At 48.3% G+C, this 17947-nt stretch overlaps 1 protein-coding gene and 4 non-coding genes across 5 annotated transcripts; 1 reads left to right on the top strand and 4 right to left on the bottom strand.

Annotated features, from left to right (window-relative positions):
• Positions 1 to 3000: 3000 nt before the first annotated feature.
• On the bottom strand, positions 3001 to 14891 carry LOC118097750 (adiponectin receptor protein 1-like). The gene is made up of 8 exons (XM_035140943.2): positions 14790 to 14891; positions 13806 to 13995; positions 13247 to 13399; positions 10443 to 10614; positions 9422 to 9608; positions 7626 to 7813; positions 6080 to 6273; positions 3001 to 4813 (listed from the first exon to the last, which is right to left on the bottom strand). Exons 2-8 carry the CDS (start codon positions 13902 to 13904, stop codon positions 4685 to 4687), a joined length of 1122 nt encoding a protein of 373 aa, XP_034996834.1. The 5' UTR covers positions 13905 to 13995; positions 14790 to 14891; the 3' UTR covers positions 3001 to 4684.
• A 546-nt stretch (positions 14892 to 15437) lies between these two features.
• On the top strand, positions 15438 to 15509 carry TRNAE-UUC (transfer RNA glutamic acid (anticodon UUC)). Its single transcript has one exon. It is a non-coding gene; the product is annotated as a tRNA-Glu (tRNA).
• Positions 15510 to 15747: 238 nt separating this feature from the next.
• TRNAE-UUC (transfer RNA glutamic acid (anticodon UUC)) lies at positions 15748 to 15819 on the bottom strand. Its single transcript has one exon. It is a non-coding gene; the product is annotated as a tRNA-Glu (tRNA).
• A 426-nt stretch (positions 15820 to 16245) lies between these two features.
• TRNAE-UUC (transfer RNA glutamic acid (anticodon UUC)) lies at positions 16246 to 16317 on the bottom strand. The gene has a single exon. It is a non-coding gene; the product is annotated as a tRNA-Glu (tRNA).
• A 1405-nt stretch (positions 16318 to 17722) lies between these two features.
• Positions 17723 to 17794, bottom strand: TRNAE-UUC (transfer RNA glutamic acid (anticodon UUC)). The gene has a single exon. It is a non-coding gene; the product is annotated as a tRNA-Glu (tRNA).
• Positions 17795 to 17947: the final 153 nt, after the last annotated feature.

Genomic DNA, 17947 nt, shown 5'->3' with positions numbered 1-17947 from the left:
AAGGGGAGGGAGGGATCGCTTCGTGCGTCATCATGTCATGTAAACCTCCCCGTGTCCCTAGGAGGAAGGGCGGTATATAAACGCGATAAATAAACGCGATAAAATAAAGAGAGGAAGAGATGGGGGACACACTTGTGCTCCTGAATCTTCCCCTGCACCAGCATGTAAAATTGGGCACCTTTTCCTGTTGCTGTGCAGAATTCAAAAGCATACTCCCAATTTTCTTCATCTTAGCCAGGGCTTGACAGATTCCTCCAGAGTCCAGAACAATGGACAGGCAGCACATTTAACCAAAAAAAGAAAAAGGACTTTGTGCAACACGATAATAACCTGTAAAATGAAATGTAGAGAACTACCATTGTGTTTTTAAAATGCTAATCCACAGTCGGGAGGCTATCCCAGTGGGTTCTCCTGCAAGATGGGTCAAAAAGGTAGGATGCCCTGCCACTTGCGCGGGTTGCTGAACTAAATTACTACTTAATCCTCCAAGCCTCCGTGGATCAAAGGCCTCCTGTTGGGATTCTGGTAAGCAAGAGTTAAAAACACTCTGGAAGCATTCTGATTATCTGGGTGCTCTGCCCACAAAGTGCTACATGCAATTTGACCTGTAGCTCTCTTTCAGTGTGTGTGTTGCTTGGAGTCTGAGCTGCTAGAGAACAGTTCTGTGTAGGAGTGCTAGAGATAAGAGCTGCAAACATGCAGTTAAGTTCAGTTGGGTTTACCGATTCTTTTATGCTTCTATAATAAAGATGAGTTAGAAATTTCATAGCTGCCAAGTTATCCCTTTTTTACAGGGATTTTCCCTTATGCTGAATAGGCTTCCTCGCGAGAAAAGCGAAAACTTGGCAGCTATGGTTAGAATAGAAGCAACGGAGTGAAGTCTGTTTTGTTGAAGACACAACCACCGACTGCTACCATTTCCAGCTGCGCCGTAACTCTGCTGGGTCCGAGCAAGAAGTAGTCTTGCAGAGCGAGAGCTGGGAGCGTGCTGGGCAGCCATTCAAGAAGGGCTGCGTGGATCAAATAATGTACGATCCACTGATGAACTTTATTGCACCACAATTTATCACAACACCTCCTTCTCGAGACCAACACTCTGTTTCCCACAGTGGGGCACCAGATGCCAAGGTGCTCCCCAGGAAGTGGGGAGGAAGCCTGAAGTAATCCCTCATAGCCTTTCCTTTCCATCCCTGAAGCTGCCCTTCCCTGCCATTGGTTTCAGCATCTGCTATTCTGAGGTTTCCTGCCCCAAAGGATGGAGGCCCCAGTTAGCAAATTCCCATGAACAGACCTACCAAGTCAAAGACCCAGACTGAGTCAGGCTGAATTTAGGGAAACAAACTTTTATTTCACTTTCAAATATCTTCACATTTTTTCCTCAGTTTTTTTTAAAGTGTCTGGCTTCTAAGATTTTTTTTTATCACAATGGCCAGTAGAAAAATAACCAAACTCTTAGAAATGAAGGTGCACTCATTGGTGCTTCCCACAAAAGTTGGGTTGGAGAGGTGATGGGAGGGGCATTGTGGAGCAGCGTTGGAGCGGAGATGTCAGGATTAGGAAGAGGTGCTTTTATGGAGTGAGTGGTTCACAAAGAGACTTCGGTTTATTATGTACAGAGCAACCGGGTTTTCATAGTGATGCAGACAAGGCCCTGTTTTGGAGCAGACTACCTACTGGAAAAGTAAGAACCAGTCCTTGGAAAATCCATATAGAGAACAATAATAAATAGGATTTCTTTCTCCGGAGAATTTTAGCTCCTGGCTCACTGCGGCACAAGGACCTTGTTCTCTACAGTCTGACTCTGATGCCAGCTGCAAATTCACATTGTGGTAAGTAATTCACAAAATCAAAGGCAGTCTCTAGAGAAAGAGCAGAGCTTGAGCAGGAAGCAGGGAATCAGATTGAAAAATAAATTTAAAAGGACATTTAACCTCATATCAGGGGAAGCTATTGCCAACAATTATGTCCTATTAAGTCTGGTTTACCTGGCTTGTGATTTCCAATCCAAATGGAGTCCCACCCCCTTGGTAAACCTGTTTTTGCTGCCGCCTGGGACTGAAAAAATGAAGGGGTTGTCAAACAACTGGGAAGTCACAATACAGCTATTTAGCAGTATCTGCTTTATGGGTCCAAAATCACGGGCCTGCATTAAGTTATGCCTCTTCTTTCATCACCACCACCTCAGCAAATACAAAGATCATAAAAGGAGGGAGTTCTTCATTCTGTAATGTTAACATGTACCAACTTGCCTGGAGAGGTGCCACCAACTTAGATATTATTATCTTTATGCTTAAAGTGCTTCCACATGCTCCCAGCAGACCTGGCATGGAGGCAAACGGGGTGCTAAGCATGCCTCGTGCCTCCTTACAAGCTGGCAAGAGTTGCCAAACGCAAGAAAGGTGGCAGTGTCACATATTCAAAAAGCAGCAGGAGAGGCCTTAGCTTAGATGCCACCATTCCCCTCCCTCCCAACTCTTCAATATAAGGTAGAGGCAGGAGTCACAAAAAGAATTGCAAGGACTATTCTTTCCAAGCCACCTCCTCCTCATGCTCCATTCCAGAAACCAGGAGATCTTTGGGCCTCCTCTTGCCATCCCATTCCCTGTGCCATTGCAGCTTTAACATACATAAAAATGAACTGTGCAGAGCAGGAGGAGAGAGAGAGAGAAAGATTCAGATGTCAGAATTACCCGCCTGTCCTTTCAGACTTGTCCATTGGGCCGTAGCCTTGCCTCCTGTCCCAAGGTGGAGCTAGCTTCTCCGGCACCCGGAGCGGCGTACATGCTGTGCCTGCAGGGGTGGGGTGAGCCGCCCCCCTCGGGGACAGGACCGTCTTAAGCGCCCCTGGCGCCGTGGTGCGCCAGATCTCTCCAGCGGGTGGGCAGGCACAGCGCGATCTCTCCGGCGCCCTCCTGCCCCGTTTCCCAGCGCGGTGGGCGGGTGGGCGCAGCTCGCGGCGCCCTCCTGGCGGGCCGGCGCTGTGGTGCCCTGCGCCACCCAGCCTGCACGTAGGGCCAGCCCTGCTCAGGGATGACACCCAGGGCGGGCTGCACCCACCGCACCCCCTTCCTCTGTCAGTGCTCCTGTCCTGCAGAGTTGAAGCACTGGTGCTGGGTGCACATTGCACAGCACTCCCAAATTAGGAGATCCATTTCCTGCTTTCCCACTGTGCAGCCCAATCCAGAGAGCTGCTCAGCAGCTTGCATTCCCAGGAGGCTGTGACACAACAAGGTCAACGATCTTGGAGCTACTTGGTCTTCTAATTTGGGTAGTTGGGCATGAACAAAGGGGGAAAGTGCCCTCCTCCCCAATACGGACACCGGCCCCTGCCATCTGCACCTCTTCCTCCCCAAGGAACAAAGGGCTGAGGATTTCTTCAGCAAGCGCATGGACTGATGGCCTTTCGTTATACAGTAAAGGTAAATGAAGTCCACTTCATTCACCCCTCCAGGTGTGTTTCACCTGCCAAACACCCTAAATTAAAGAGGTCCCAGCACCACTGTTTTCAGTGGAGAAAAATAAGACCTCCTGCTGTTTGTTGTGGGGTGGAGGGTGCAGAAGCAGAGGGCCTGGGACACAAAGTGCTGGGCACGGGATTGCTCTCCCTCCACAGGCCCATCTCTGGGCTATGAAATGCTGGTGGAGGGGTGGAGGTCACAGTCTATGTCTGTGCAGAAAGGCTTCCCCCTGCTTAAAACACTGGTCCCTTTATGCATAAAAGGCATTCTTATTTTCCCAGACAAGATCCATATAGCTTGCCTTCCCATTGCCCCCACAAAAAAAGTGTTTACCATACATCTTTTCTAGCAGGTTGCAGAGCCCAGGAATCCTGGCTCCTGCCTGCCCTGCCCCATAGCACATTTAGGCACCCCCACAGAGTAAGGAGGGACGACTTGGGGGCCCACAGCTGCATCCATCCCCACCCTGATTATTTCCCTTGCCAGAATGAAAAACTATGCAAGTCTGCTGTGTTCTGATTTCAGCCTGGGCAAGGCTCTTCCCCAGGGGCCTTTGACCCAGACCCTAAGATGCCCCTGGCATTTACCTAGAGGGCTTCTCAGAAACCAATCCATATCTTTCCTTGGGAGGGCTGGGCGTGGAAGCCAGAAGTCCTGCCTGACCAAAGAGATCAGAGTTCAGTTTGAGCAAAAAAAGGGGTTGCTGTGCTTTTGAGCAGAGAGCATGCTCCCTTAGTGGCCAGTTTAAAACAAATCCCTCATAAATACCGATTGAACACACAGATGCACACACTAAGGCCTGGTCAGACCTATCCTTGGACCTTCATACAATAACACCCACGTCCCCTTGGCCCACACAGAGGCCCCTTGCACCCATCCCACTCTCAGAAACTTCTGGGTTTGCTGGGGGGTTCCTAAGCTGTTTCCAGGGACTGTTTTAGTCCTGTTCCATTGCTTTGGTTCCTCATCCTAATTTAAATACCTTCTGGCATTTTGTGCATGTGTGCACACATGAGAGAGCTGCCCTGATGGGGAGAAAAGGAACCCACTGCCCCCAAGAATAAAAAGATCTGAGACACAGCGATTTTCTTCAAAGGAAGGAAGGAGACGGGAGGAAGAGCCCCCTCCTCAAACAGGTGCAGTGCCCTTAAAAGGTCCATATGGAGTGCAGTGTGCAAGGGCTGCCCTTGTCCAGGAGAGATGGTCAGTCTGGTCTCGGAAGGCTATCAGAGCACAGTGTTCTCGGTACAGGTGCCCCCCAAGGAAGAGCGGAACGCTTGCAGCTGGGAGACCCCGTGGAGATGGACACAAGCAGCCGCCACCACCAGCACATGGAAGATCTGGTGGGAGTGGAACTGGAGCAGGAAGGCGAGGGAGAGGGAGGGAGAGAGGGGGGGTCAGAGGTTAATGACATTTGGAGGGACAGAGGTTCCCGTTCCCCCATCCCTACTTTAAACCCACCAATGAAACTGACAGGAAATGAGTTTTTAAACAAACAAACAAACAAAAAACCAGGAGGGAAACAATGGCCCAATGAAGCCAATAATGCTTCGTTTCCCAGTTTAGTGCTTAATTTTAAAAGGTACCCAACACACCCGCAGATTGCAGCCTGCCTAAGCTACTTATATTCTTCATTAAACTATGTGAGTTATGTTCACTCAGAAGTAGGCATTGCTGAGGCACCGTCCACAGCTGCACTGCCACGAGAATTGCTTCCTTCATTCTGGCCCATTTGCTTAGTTGCTCCACAACAGACAGAAATGTCTAAAGTGAAGCTTCCTGCATCAATGCTTTTCTATGCTGGGAGAAAAGCCAGACCAGTTGAACACCTGTGGGTCAGGGGCTGATGGGAGCTGTCAAAAGTGCAAGATTTCTGCCCAGCGATACAGAAAGAAGCAACTCTAATGGACACGTAGCTATTTCTCAACCAGGCCAGGTTTTTCAGGTATAATGATTGCATTGTCTCATTTTGTATTGCATTGTATTTTAGACCAGGGGTGGGGACTTCATGGCCCCCCAGACGTTGCTGTACTACAGCTCCCATCAGCCCCTGACCCTTGGCTGTGCTGTCTGGGGCTGGTGGGATCTGGAATCCAACAACCTCTGGTTTACAGCAGGGGTAGGCAAACTAAGGCCCATGGGCCAGATGCGGCCCAATCACCTTCTCAATCCGGCCCACAGATGGTCTGGGAATCGGCGTGTTTTTACATGAGCAGAATGTGTCCTTTTATTTAAAATGCATCTCTGGGTTATTTGTGGGGCATAGGAATTTGTTCATCCCCCCCCCCAAAATATAATCCGGCCCACCGCATGGTCTGAGGGACAGTGGACTGGCCCGCAGCTGAAAAAGGTTGCTGACCCCTCCCCTGGTTTACAGGAAGCTTAAATAAATTCAAGCATTCATGTCACAAAAATGGTGGAGCTTCCCCAAAGGAAGTTGCATTTTGCCAAGTCAGACTCTTGTGGCAGTGTTGCTTAATCTGACTGCTCAGTTGGGTCTTGGGCAGAAAAAGGGCTTCAACATCCCCTGATCCTTTTGACATCCTTTGGCCAAGTGTGTCTTACACCCCAAAGGCCAGTTCCTCCCTCCCCACATTCTTTCATTGCCACACAAAACGTACCCATATGTCACACTTGCCCGGGAAGAAGCGTTCGGGGATTCGGGCAGCGTACAGGCCCACGCCCAGGATGTAGAGGACTGCCATGAGGAAGAGCCACCCAATCTGCCCCACGGTCGTGGCCTTGAGGAATCCTTCAGCAATCATGAAGTGGAGTGTGGGCACCAAGCCACTCAGCCCGAGGCCCAGGAACACCCCTGGCCAAAAAAGAAGAAAGGTCACTGTGTGGATGAGTCCTTATCTGGTCTCAATCCTGGAACTAAAGTTTAATGTCAAATATGAAGAATAGAACAGCATGTACAAAGAAGCCAAATTATCTAGACCAATGGTCCAGGACCACTTGAAAATTGCTAGGGGTCTTGACAGACTGTGGTAGCAATTGTACTGTACTGTGCTAGATGCTGTATGCTTTTTAATTGTATTTTATTTATTTATTTATTAAAATTTGTATGCTATTTGACTGTAAATGAAATCTCTGAACAATTTACAACAGTATAAAATAAAACAGGATAGTATTAAAATAGGTATTAAAATATTCCATGGAATTCAGATTGCTAGACTCCAGCTCCCATCATTCCCAGCCAGCATGATCAATGGTTAGGGTTGAAGAGAGTTGGAGTCCAACATCATATAGAGGTGCTCGATTGGCTAACCCTCGTCTATAGCCATAGGATGAGACTTGAACTAAAGTCTGTCTGTCCCACTAAACCTTTTGCTATTATGCTACGCTAGTTCCACACATTGTTATGTACTAATCCTGTTACTAGCTTCCAAGTGGGAAAATGCCTTTAACAATGTGTTCCTGCACGCTTTGGCCATGTCACAGAATCATAGACTTCTAGACTCAGAAGGGACCCCCAAGGGTCATCTAATGCTGCCTCCTGCAATGCAGGAATCTCTACTAAAGCATCCATGACAGATTACCATCCAACCTCTGTTTAAAAACCTCCAAGGAAAGAGAGTCCACCACCTTCAAAGGGAGTCCATTCTGCTATCAAATAGCTTTTACTGTCAGAAAGTTCTTCCTGATGTTTAGTCCAAATCTCCTTTCTTGGAGCTTGAAGCCATTGGTTCAGGTCCTCCCCTCCAGAGCAGGAGAAAACAAGCTTGTTCCCTCTTCCATGTGACAGCCCTTGAGATATTGGAAGATGGCTCCCCTATCTCCTGTGTCTCATATCCAGGCTAACGATACCCAGCGCCTTCAACCACTCCTCAGAAGGCTTGGTTTCCAGACCCTTGATCATCCTGGTTGTATTTTTGCACTACCCTCAAGTTAAGCTTTTCCTCTGTAATAGGATTTGTATTTTGCTAGTAAAGAGAACTATTTTAACCAAGCTTGATTTCCAAAGTGATTCCTGGTGTAGAAGTACTGTATCTCAACAGGGAAATGCATTTATCAGAATGAGATCCATTCTGAGGGTCCTGCTGTGTTCTGGCACTTTCAGAGCCGACCAGCACGGCTACCTACCTGTACCGTAACTAGATACATGGGTGTGTTCTAAGGAAATCCACCACAAGCAATGCAAAAATGACCATTGTGCATGATTACCTGCTCGGACGGCCCGGTACTGTGGAGTGGCGAAGTGGTCCCACTGCGACACCATGATGGCCGTGACGCCCAGGACACAAATGATGACGAGGTAGATGAGTTGGGGTTGAGGTGAGCAGTAGAAGGAGTAATAGAGCCAAGGAACAAAACTGCCCATGGTGAGCAGGGCGATTCCAGAGTAATCCAGTCTGCACAACAGAGAGCAGGAGACAGAGAGAGCAGGCAGCCCTCTCTTAGCACCAGGAGGCTGCTTGAATTTCCCATGATGCCCCTCACATGGCGCGTGTTGCTCGGGCCAATGTGGGAGATGCTTTAATTTCTCATGCTGCCCCAGGCAACACTTGGTTGGGGGGCATTGTGGGAAATGTAAAGGGGGCTCCCAGGCCTAGCCAGCTGGTGCTGATCGACATGCTAGCAATTTCTTTAAAAGGGGAGCCCAGGGCATGAATCAGTCAGTGGTAGACCCCACTGAGGCACAGGGACTGTATGTGAATGCTTGGCATTATGGCAGCACAGAAGGACAGAGCGACACATCAGCACAAAACAGGGCAAAAAGGATGGCACCAATCTGCATAAAATTTGCACATGGTACTTTATATGCACAGCTGCAAATTAAGAAATAATTACGATAATTAAATGGAAATGAACACCACCTCACCCTAGTAGGGAAAACTTGGACAGTTTGCCAGCTGGCTCTGTCTTCTGAGCAGGTGCTGCTAACTGTTGAGGGCAGGGTGGATAAAAATCAATGATTTAAAAAAAATAATTAAAAAAATGGGTTTTATTATTATTTAAATCAGATTTTTTTAAAATTGGATTTTTTAAAATTTAAATTGGATTTTTTAAAAAAAAAATCGGATTTTTAAAATAAAATGCTTTTGGAGGAAAAATCTTTCTAAAGATAGTTTTCTATTTAAGTTACATGATAATCCAAAGGCTATTCATCAGGAAATAAGGATTTGTCTTAAGTTTTTCATGTGTGCTAAAACTCAGTTTAATTTTTTTTTAAAAAAAACTGTTTAACCACATCAGTTAACAAACATGGATACATATGCTATAATGTTATTGTTTTAGTTAAATAAATTGTTTAAATTGTTATTAAGAAAATTATTTTTCTCCTTCCAATAAAGTACAGCAGAAAAGTTGTCCAAATAGAAACAGTTAACTTATTAAACCTCACAATAATTTCATAATTATCTGTCTATGTATTTCTAATAGTATAACCGAATCAGTCATTTTTTATATACTGTAAAAACTACTCTGAACATTTATTATTCCAAAAATGAAACCTTCATCTGGTTGTAAATATTAAGATTATACCAGCAAGAATGAGTCTTTCTTTTAAATTTTTAAATTTAAATCAAGTCTTACTGACTAGTGATTTAAATCGTGATTTAAATCGATTTGATTTAAATCAAATCTGCCCTGGTTGAGGGGCAACTTGAGGGGCTCCCTCTTTATATGACTCCTTATATTTAAACCACACATGGCCTGGACAGCCCTCCCATAGAGGATACCTTTAGATAAAGGGATGGCCTCTGACAGCCCTTCAGAAAGAGAGGACAGTCCTCTGTAAAGTAGGACACATGGCCACCCTAACACAAGGACTCTGTTAAAACCATCTGTGCATCTATTGCCAGCCAGAGAAGAGCTCCCCACTGATGCTCCAAGCGTTTGTGTCTCATGAGAGCTTCAGTGCCATGGAAGCTACTCTTGCTCCTCACCGTCTCCCACTTCCCATGTGTCCCAGAAGACTTGAAGGGGGGGCAGGTGAAGCAGGCAGGCGGTAGACTTACTTGGAGAAGGTGCGGGAAACCTCCTCTGAGTGGCAGTAGACTGTGTGGAACAGCCAGGAGAAGCAGAGGCAAAGGATGGCTCCCAAGAAGAACATGCCAAAGACAACACGCTCCTGGATAGGGGCAACGTACTTCATGTTGGGGCTGATCATGTATCCAATGCCCAAGACCAAGAAGAAGAGGAACCCTGGGAGAGGAAGAGAAGAGAGCTGCCCACATCTCGTTCTAGGTGTCTCCACATACCCCAACCACATTCAGAGGTTGGAGGAAATGACTCTGCTCTGAAACCTGGAGGGTGCCGTCTCTGGGCCTGGCAGTCTGTGGTCAGTTCCCCATGAAGTCAGAGGTGTCAACTGGGAAAAACTGAGCCTGTGTCCCATCCCCCCTTGTCTCTCTCTCACACACAGTTTCCCTGCAGCACAAGAGAGGTGCATATGCACAATAAACAAACAAACAGAGCTAAACAAGTCTAATGTTCTGCTCTTAGTATTTGCACTATAAACATTGAAGCTTACTAATACAGTGGTACCTCGGTTTTTGAGCATCTCCATTGACAAACATTTCGGTTTTCGAAGGCTGTAAACCCGGAAGTAAATGCTTCAGTTTTCGAGCACAACCCGAAAGTCGAACATGCCACAATGGCTTCCACTGACTGCAAGATTCTGAGGCCTAGCTGTCAGCTATTGAGTTTTCAGTTTTCAAATGTTTCAGAATTCGAAGGGTCTTCCAGAACAGATTACGTTTGAAAACTGAGGTACCACTTTATATGATAAGTGAAGCTCACCAACGTAGTGATTAGAATGCAGACTGTCAGGAAACACCATCAGTGGACCATATTTGTGTTACCTGTTAAGAATCTTCTATGCTGATATTTTAAAAATATTAACAAAGAAGATGGTAGCTATATTCTGAAGCTATGATGTGAGACACAGAAGGAGAAGGGAGCTAATCCAGATTGCCCCCTTCCTCTTCCCCCACCACACCAAGTTCTTGCTGTGCAGAGCAGAACCCCATGACTGACCAAGCAGATGTGTCCAGATGTTGCCCGTCTCCGTGTGGAGGCGGAAGATGCTTCGGAAACAAGCACGGAAGGAGGGCATGGGCGGCCGGTGCCCATGGAGGAGGAAGTCATTGTCCTTCAGCCAGTCAGGCAGCACATCATAAGGCATGACACGCCAGCGGCCCTCCCAGACCTACAGTGGGAGAAAAGACGGAGGTTGTGTAGACATTACTGGCTTAAAATGCAGCTAGGTCGTTCTCTTTTTGAACTTGGTGCACTCTGACCTGTGAATCTTTGGTAAGCTACCTCTGTTTATTATAAGTGATATAACTTCGTCTTTAGAAAATTACATGTATTCCTGATGTAAGGATAATTATTTTAAGATGGTTTATCATTTAAAACATAGACAAGCTATCTTTGTACATTATAAGCAATTCAACTCTTTATTTAGAAAACAGAATGTAATTTTGATGTAAGGTTAGTTATTCATAGATATACCTGTAATGTTCATTTTAACATATTCTGTCTTTTACATATGATAAAACTTTATGTTTAGAGATCTGAACGAATTTTTGTTATAAGGAGAATTATTTTAAGATTCATTTCTAATTTTTCAATATTCCAGCTGACAAAGAATTGTCGAAACAGGGCCTTGCCCTGATTTTTACTGGAATTTATTTTTATTTGCCTTCTATACTGGGATTGATTCCTATTTGAACTCTTCATGACACAAATAAAGCCTTGTGAAGATATATTTGAAATCCATTTTTCTTCTGGCCTGAGTTCTTGCAATTTACTGTTTATTTCTGTAGATAAAGGATAGGCACGGATTGTGGTTAATGCATCTACCCTGTTTCCACAACCCGTGGTGAGAGCACACTGGGTGCAGAGTGAACAGTATTGTGAGTGCAGCCTGAGGCTAAGGCACAGGAAAGTATCTTGCCTATTGATTATACTAACTAGGAGCTGAACTATTCTAGCTGAACTAGAATATTGTAATATGGTATTCATCTTTTGTAAGAGTGAACTGTGTCTCCATAATTCAAAACAAAGTAAACTAAAATCAAACTGTTCCCCTGGTATCAAAAGTATGTGTATGTGTGCTAATTCTGTATGATTCGTTTATTTTTTAAAAAATGGGGGTGCTCTAAAGAAAACTTTTTTTTACTGTTTTAAACTGTCATTGCATTTCATAAGGAACTTTTGTGAGAGTGCTGAGAATATTCTGTAAGATATACCCAGCACTAAAAGAAAACAACAACCTCCAGGGCTGTTTTGGTGAAACAAAGAGTTTTCCACAGATTCAGCTTCATGGCTGAAGGGGGAACAGAATGCAGTTCCCTCCCCCCTCAACACTCTGGCAACAAAGGCCCAATGGCCCCCACACTGCAATGCCATAAATACCTTCCCAGAGTCCCACTGAGTTCAATGGGGCTTACTCCCAGGTCAGTGGGTAGGCCACAGGGAGGGCCACAGCAGAGGTGACATGGGCTTCCATGCTTGTTGCTCATGCGTCTGACCCACTAAGTATAAGGTGTGGGGCAGGAGCATGTTTGGGGCATAGTAAGGGGTGCTCCCACCTCCATTAGCCCAGGCACTTTTCTCCCAGCCTGACGGACACTGGAGGCAAAGCAGCCCAGGAGACCGGGGCAATGGGTGGGTGTCCCCATTCCCATCATGCTCATGCCACCTTTGGTGTAAAATAAATGCTCAAGCCAGACCTCCAAATTCATTACACATGAGTGTGGCAGACAGGTAAGTATACAAATAAGGATCTTGCTTCATCTTGTCTGCTTTGGCACTTCACCATAAACACACTCAGTAGGCCTTAGCAGTGCTGTCAATTCTCTCAGCCCGCCATTTGCAATGTGGGGCAATAATGAGGCTGGTCTGCCTTACAGGGCTCTGGTAAAGTTTCCTGAGAAAAACTATAGGAAGCAAATGAACAATTGAAATGTGCTTATATCAGTGCCATGGTTGTTTGTTTATTGTGGGTTTTGGTTTTTTTTGCTAAAACTGAGAGGCAGAGGTATATAAATATCTTAAAATATATAAATAAATGCAGTGGTTATTGAAACCGTGCAAGTAATTCTGAGGTCAACCAACCAGTGGGGTTGCCCCAGGCCCTCAAAGCCCCACCCCGTTAGTTCTCACTTGCCTGAACCCAGCAGCAGTCCTCCTCCTCCTCCTCCTCCTCCTCCTCCTCCTCCTCCTCCTCCTCCTCCTCCTCCTCCTCCTCCTGTGCAGCAGCCTCCTTTTCTGTTTCCTGACCCCTCAGGCCAGTCCCTTTTGCATTTTGTGTGGCCTTCTCCCCCTTGGCCATGGCCTCCCTCAGTCGAGGGCCTACAGGGGACCCAATCAGGGGGCCTGGCTGCCTATTAGGAGAGAGGGAGCACCAACCACTGGGCTGCTTTCTCTTCTCTGGCTTCCAGATACTATGCCCTGTTGGGCTTGGCCCTGGGAGCTGGCTCAGAGCAGAGTGTCATGGCAGAGAGGAGAGCCTCTTGCCCACGACTACACTACTCCATCTCCCCCTCTTCTCCAGGGTTGTGTGACTGTTGAGCTTCCCTGCACCTTGCAAAGCTGGGGAGGAGGCCAATGGGCAGTAGCTGAAGTCATAATATCAGACCCAGGGGCACTTTTGTGACATGCCCAGTTTGCCTTAGCACTGATTGGATAGCAGCCCACAAAATGAAGAAGAGAGGACGGCCGGAGGTGTCCAGTTCCTCAGAGGAAGGGTGAAGCAAGAAAATCAGGGAGTGCCCAGGGAGACTTGATTTGAGCCAGGACTGCTCACAGGGGCTTCCCAGCCACATGTCACTCACCTTCAGGACAAATTCTTCCATCTTCTCCATGGCATGCTGGGCCTGAAGTGGCAACATCATGACCCGAACAGGATCTGTGCCAACCTCATTCTCCTCTAGGTCTGGGTCATCTATCCCCCAGCCTGTAGGCTCAACTCCCATTGCAATGCCGTCCTGAAATAAACCACACACAGCAGAATGAGGTCCTACCAAGATAGCTGGCGAGGCATATGGTCGGTCACCCATTGTTGGAGATCTGATGGGTGCTGGTCTGATCTCCCAGTTACTGCTGCTGGAGGATCAGCAGAATGAGGGGGAATGGAACTGGGCGTAAGAGTGGTCAATCCTCAGCCAATGCAGAAGGAAATATTCTCATGCGAATTGTTGCTGTTGCCAGAATTCACAGTGTTTTGGCTATTGTTCTCCGGCACTTATTGTGAGTTTCCATACACAAGAAGAGCCTTGCTATTGGATCAAGTCTGGCACTGGGCTTATTAAGGCTCTACAACTCCAAAGAGGGATACAGAGGGGCAGGTAGAAAAGATCAGGCAGCCCAATGGGTGGTCTTGGTGGCACTCACCTGGTCGATGTCCTCTTGCAGCAAGGGTCTCATTTCAGCCACAGCCTCCTCCCCCCGGTACCCTGCACACCACCCTGCCCTCTCCTTCAGGGGCTCCATGATGGGGGGAGGGGGTCACAGAGTTGAGGCCTCTTCACAGGCAGAGGCTAGTATCCTTTGCAAGCCACCAGCTCCATGGTCCCCACTGTCTCTGTGGGAAAGCAGAGCGGGGGGAGGGGGGTGCAGAGGGATGAATCCTTTTTTCCTCTCATAAGCTTCAAGAAGTGCTAGTTGCCCCCTACCAACTGTTCTACAGCTGCCATCCCACCCAAAGAGCCGCACCCTCTCCCACAACCCACAATAAGGCTGTACCCTTCCTTGGCATCCCTGCCATTTCCCCCAGACAGACGTCCGCAATTGGCCCTCCCTCAAAATCTACACACCAGTACATTTTGCAACACTTTGCCCTTGTTCCAGGTCCAAGGACCCTTCTCCTGCCCCAAACATTTCCCTGGTCTCCAGGTCTTGTGCAGCCTGCAGTCTTCCTGCATCCACTTGGCCTCCTCTCTCCTCTCTCCATTGCTCTCTCTCTGTGACAGCACACTTGTCCACCAGGCAGCAGCGTGTCACTGCTGATACCTGCCACCTCTTGTTGCCCAGCAACATGCTGAGGGGAATTTCCTATTGGGTGCAGGTGTGTGGCAAAGGCTGCCCCCACCTCAGATGGCTCCTTCTGGTTCCCCATGTGGGTTGGCAAGCAGAGGCCAAGGTTGCCTGTGGCCATCGCTGCTCCCCCTGCCTCCATTGCTGCTCCCCCATTCTTCAAATTGCCCCCTCCCCGCCAGCTCCAATTACTGGATAATCCCCAGACCCCCTCCTGCCCCACAGCATCCCTCTCGTGAGACCCACCCAGCACTCCTGCCCTCCCTCCCTGCCGGCCTGCGCGTCTCCATCACCTTCCCCTGCCAGCCTCCTCTCCCAGCCCCTCCATCATCCTGCCCTCACCCAGCAGCCTGGAGCGGCAGCAGCATCAGGACCAGGTCCCTCCAAGGCCCGCCTCTCTCTCCCATAGGCCTCCCTTCCCGCCCGTCACGGGCGCATCGCTTCCTGCCAGAGCCGGAGCATCCTCGCCTTGGAGACGCGGCCGGGGGAGAGAGCACTTCCGGCTCCTGCCAGCATCATCCCGGCCTGCGTTGCCATGGCGACGCTTCCAAGGGCTGCGCGTGCACGGAAGGACGCAGGGAAGCGGGGCGCGCAGCAAGTTTGTTTACTAATTTATTTCATTAAAAATATTATGCACCATTTCATTTCATTTTATTTTACTTTAACACTTCAAAGCAGTTTACAAATACATAAAACATGCAAATCAATACAACTTCGCAGCCCTGCTTTCCGGTGTGGGCGGGCCTGGGCGCACACCTTCCCGTGGGAACGCAAAACGCGTGCATCAGGAATATCTGGGCGCAGGAAACTCACAGCCGTGTTTGGGAACCGTATATCGGGGCGCGGGCGCAGGAGGCGCGGGCTGCTTGCGCTGCGGGGGGGGGAGGCGCGCCTACCTGGCAGGAGCTTCTCCCTCGAGGACCCAAAGTGCAGCCCCACTTGCCTTGCCCGCTGAAGAAACCGCGCGGAAGAGTCCCGTGAAACAGCAGTTCCCATATGGTCTAGCGGTTAGGATTCCTGGTTTTCACCCAGGCGGCCCGGGTTCGACTCCCGGTATGGGAAGGGTGCAATTTTTGTTCACTTGAGAGGGAGCTTCGAGTCGCCCGGATCTCCTCCTTTTCCCCCAATTCGTTGCGCTGCTGCGATTGCCAGCTGCAAAAGGCGTAATGCTTCCTATCGCATTCAAAACGGCGAATAAAGAGAGTTTTCATGACTTGAAGCGCATTTGATTGGGAGAAGTGGAAAGCGGAGGGAGACTGAATTATGATGTTAAGTGGAAGAGGGAACTAAAATTTTAAGTTTCCCATACCGGGAGTCGAACCCGGGCCGCCTGGGTGAAAACCAGGAATCCTAACCGCTAGACCATATGGGAGGCCGCTGGCAAGATCCTCCTTCACTGAATCTTGGCAGACAGGGGAGAACGGGTCACACTTTGCACCAGGGTGATACTCTCTCTTCTTTTTCTCTTTTTTGGAAGAAAAATGAAACAAAAGTACTTCCTAGGTAAATTTCTATAAGCAAGTATAATATTATTCTACTTCGGGAAAGAATATATTTGTGTGTGTATGATCCTTTTTGTCTTCCAAAACAACAGAGGGTGCCATGCAAAGCACATGGGCTGCAGCGCTTAACCCAGCAGAACCTGCCACGCAAACCTGTCACTCTCAGGCACTTCACATCTGCAGACACCTTATTCACTTTAAATAGAAATTTCGGTGACTCTTCTTGCCTGGCCTAATGGGTTATTTAGTAGCAGATGCTCTGAAAAAAAGGTAAATGGTGCAGAAAAAGAGGCATCTTCCCATACCGGGAGTCGAACCCGGGCCGCCTGGGTGAAAACCAGGAATCCTAACCGCTAGACCATATGGGAGAAGCGCGAACAAGCATCGGGTAATGTCTGAGCCAGTTCAAGACAGAGATGTTCACCGTTGCCACCTCTAGGGAGAGGAGGGAATTGCATCCTCGCACCCACTTCCTATTGCGAAGGCAGAGTCGCTGCTTTGTCCTGGATCTTAAGCAAGTCAATCGAGAAATCGCGGTGTTTTGGCGGTTTTGTAAGAAAAAGCTCAACAACTTTGGGGTTTGTCTAAAACAAGCGCAACAACTTTCGGGGTGTCTTGGATTTTACGTTTTGAAATATGGCAACCCTAAATTATTGCAGCTGCTTAACTGCAGGATTGCTGGAAAATTTGGGTGCCTGGATTTTGGCCATTGAGGTAGATGGGGGCTGCGAGTTTGCACTCACCTGTACCCACATGCTGGAATTTCAGGCTGCGCTAGCGCTTGCCTTGCCCTCCTTGGGCAGCAGCAACCACCGCCACGCTTGCCGGCTTCTTTTCCCCAGCAACAGCGCCCACCCACCCACCTCTTGTCCTACTGCGAACAGAGACCAGGACTTCTAAAAAAGAGAGGCCATCACAGCCCCCGTTTCAGCCTCAAGTCAAGCCCAACGCTGTTTCGAATGCAGTTCAGCAGATGCAAAACTGCAAACGGAATTCTGGAGTCGGGCCCATCAGCAGCCCAATTATACTCCTCCTGCTTTCTCCTGTTTGCAAAGAGCCTTATATAGGAACAGCCGCAGTAGCATTAAAAGGTGGTGCAAACAAAAGCTGGGATGATTTTGAGACTTTTAAATTCCCCGAGTGGGGATTGAACCTGACGTCCTCGGGCCAAAGACGACTGCGGGGGGAATATTGGGGTTTTGGCGCCCGAAACCTCTCTCTGGTGCGCACGCGTGAGCAAAGGGAGCTGAAGTGCGACGCCTACTGACCAATTGCGGAAGTGCGCCTTTGAATTTGCCACCCGCGGCGACCATTCACACGCCTTTCAGTTGCGCATATCAATACTGATCAATAACCTCTGAAGATTGTTGCCGTATCTGAACAGCATGCAGCAGATGCGACGGCAGGTTTACGGGCAGTTGCTTGGAGGCCCGGCAGCCGCCTCGCTGCTTCCCATTCGCCCCTTTCCTCACCTTTGCTGGATCCAAGGGCGACGCAGAAGCTTCCTCGCCTCTGTTTCTTCAAGCCCGAGGAGGGAGCAGCAGCCTCGCAAGGCTTACAGTCAGTTGCAAAACAATTTAAAATAGCTTACAAGGACGGCAATGTGCACGTGAGGTGTCGCTCTCCAGGTTCCGGAGGGGCAGCCAGGCGCCAATTTCTCGATACGTAAATCAATACAGTATCAGAAATGAAGCAGTTGGCGCGCCGTTTATTTGCTACTCCAGTATTTAACATTTAATTCTCCATCGTGGCAGGCATTAAAAGAGATTGTCGTTCCCATACCGGGAGTCGAACCCGGGCCGCCTGGGTGAAAACCAGGAATCCTAACCGCTAGACCATATGGGAGTGAGGTGTAGAAGGAGCTTTTGGCGTAGAACCTAAAGAGAGGAAGGTAATGCAGCAGAAAAGAGGAATTAATCCTTCTGCCAGTCATACCCAGGGACTTATTTTGCAAGCACTTCTGCAAACTGCTGAGAAACCCACTAATAAACCTTAATG

The sequence above is a fragment of the Zootoca vivipara genome, chromosome 16 (assembly GCF_963506605.1).
Source record: "Zootoca vivipara chromosome 16, rZooViv1.1, whole genome shotgun sequence".
Taxonomy (NCBI): domain Eukaryota; kingdom Metazoa; phylum Chordata; class Lepidosauria; order Squamata; family Lacertidae; genus Zootoca; species Zootoca vivipara.
Note: the sequence above shows the minus strand (reverse complement) of the source record. Positions and strands in the feature narration are given on the sequence as shown.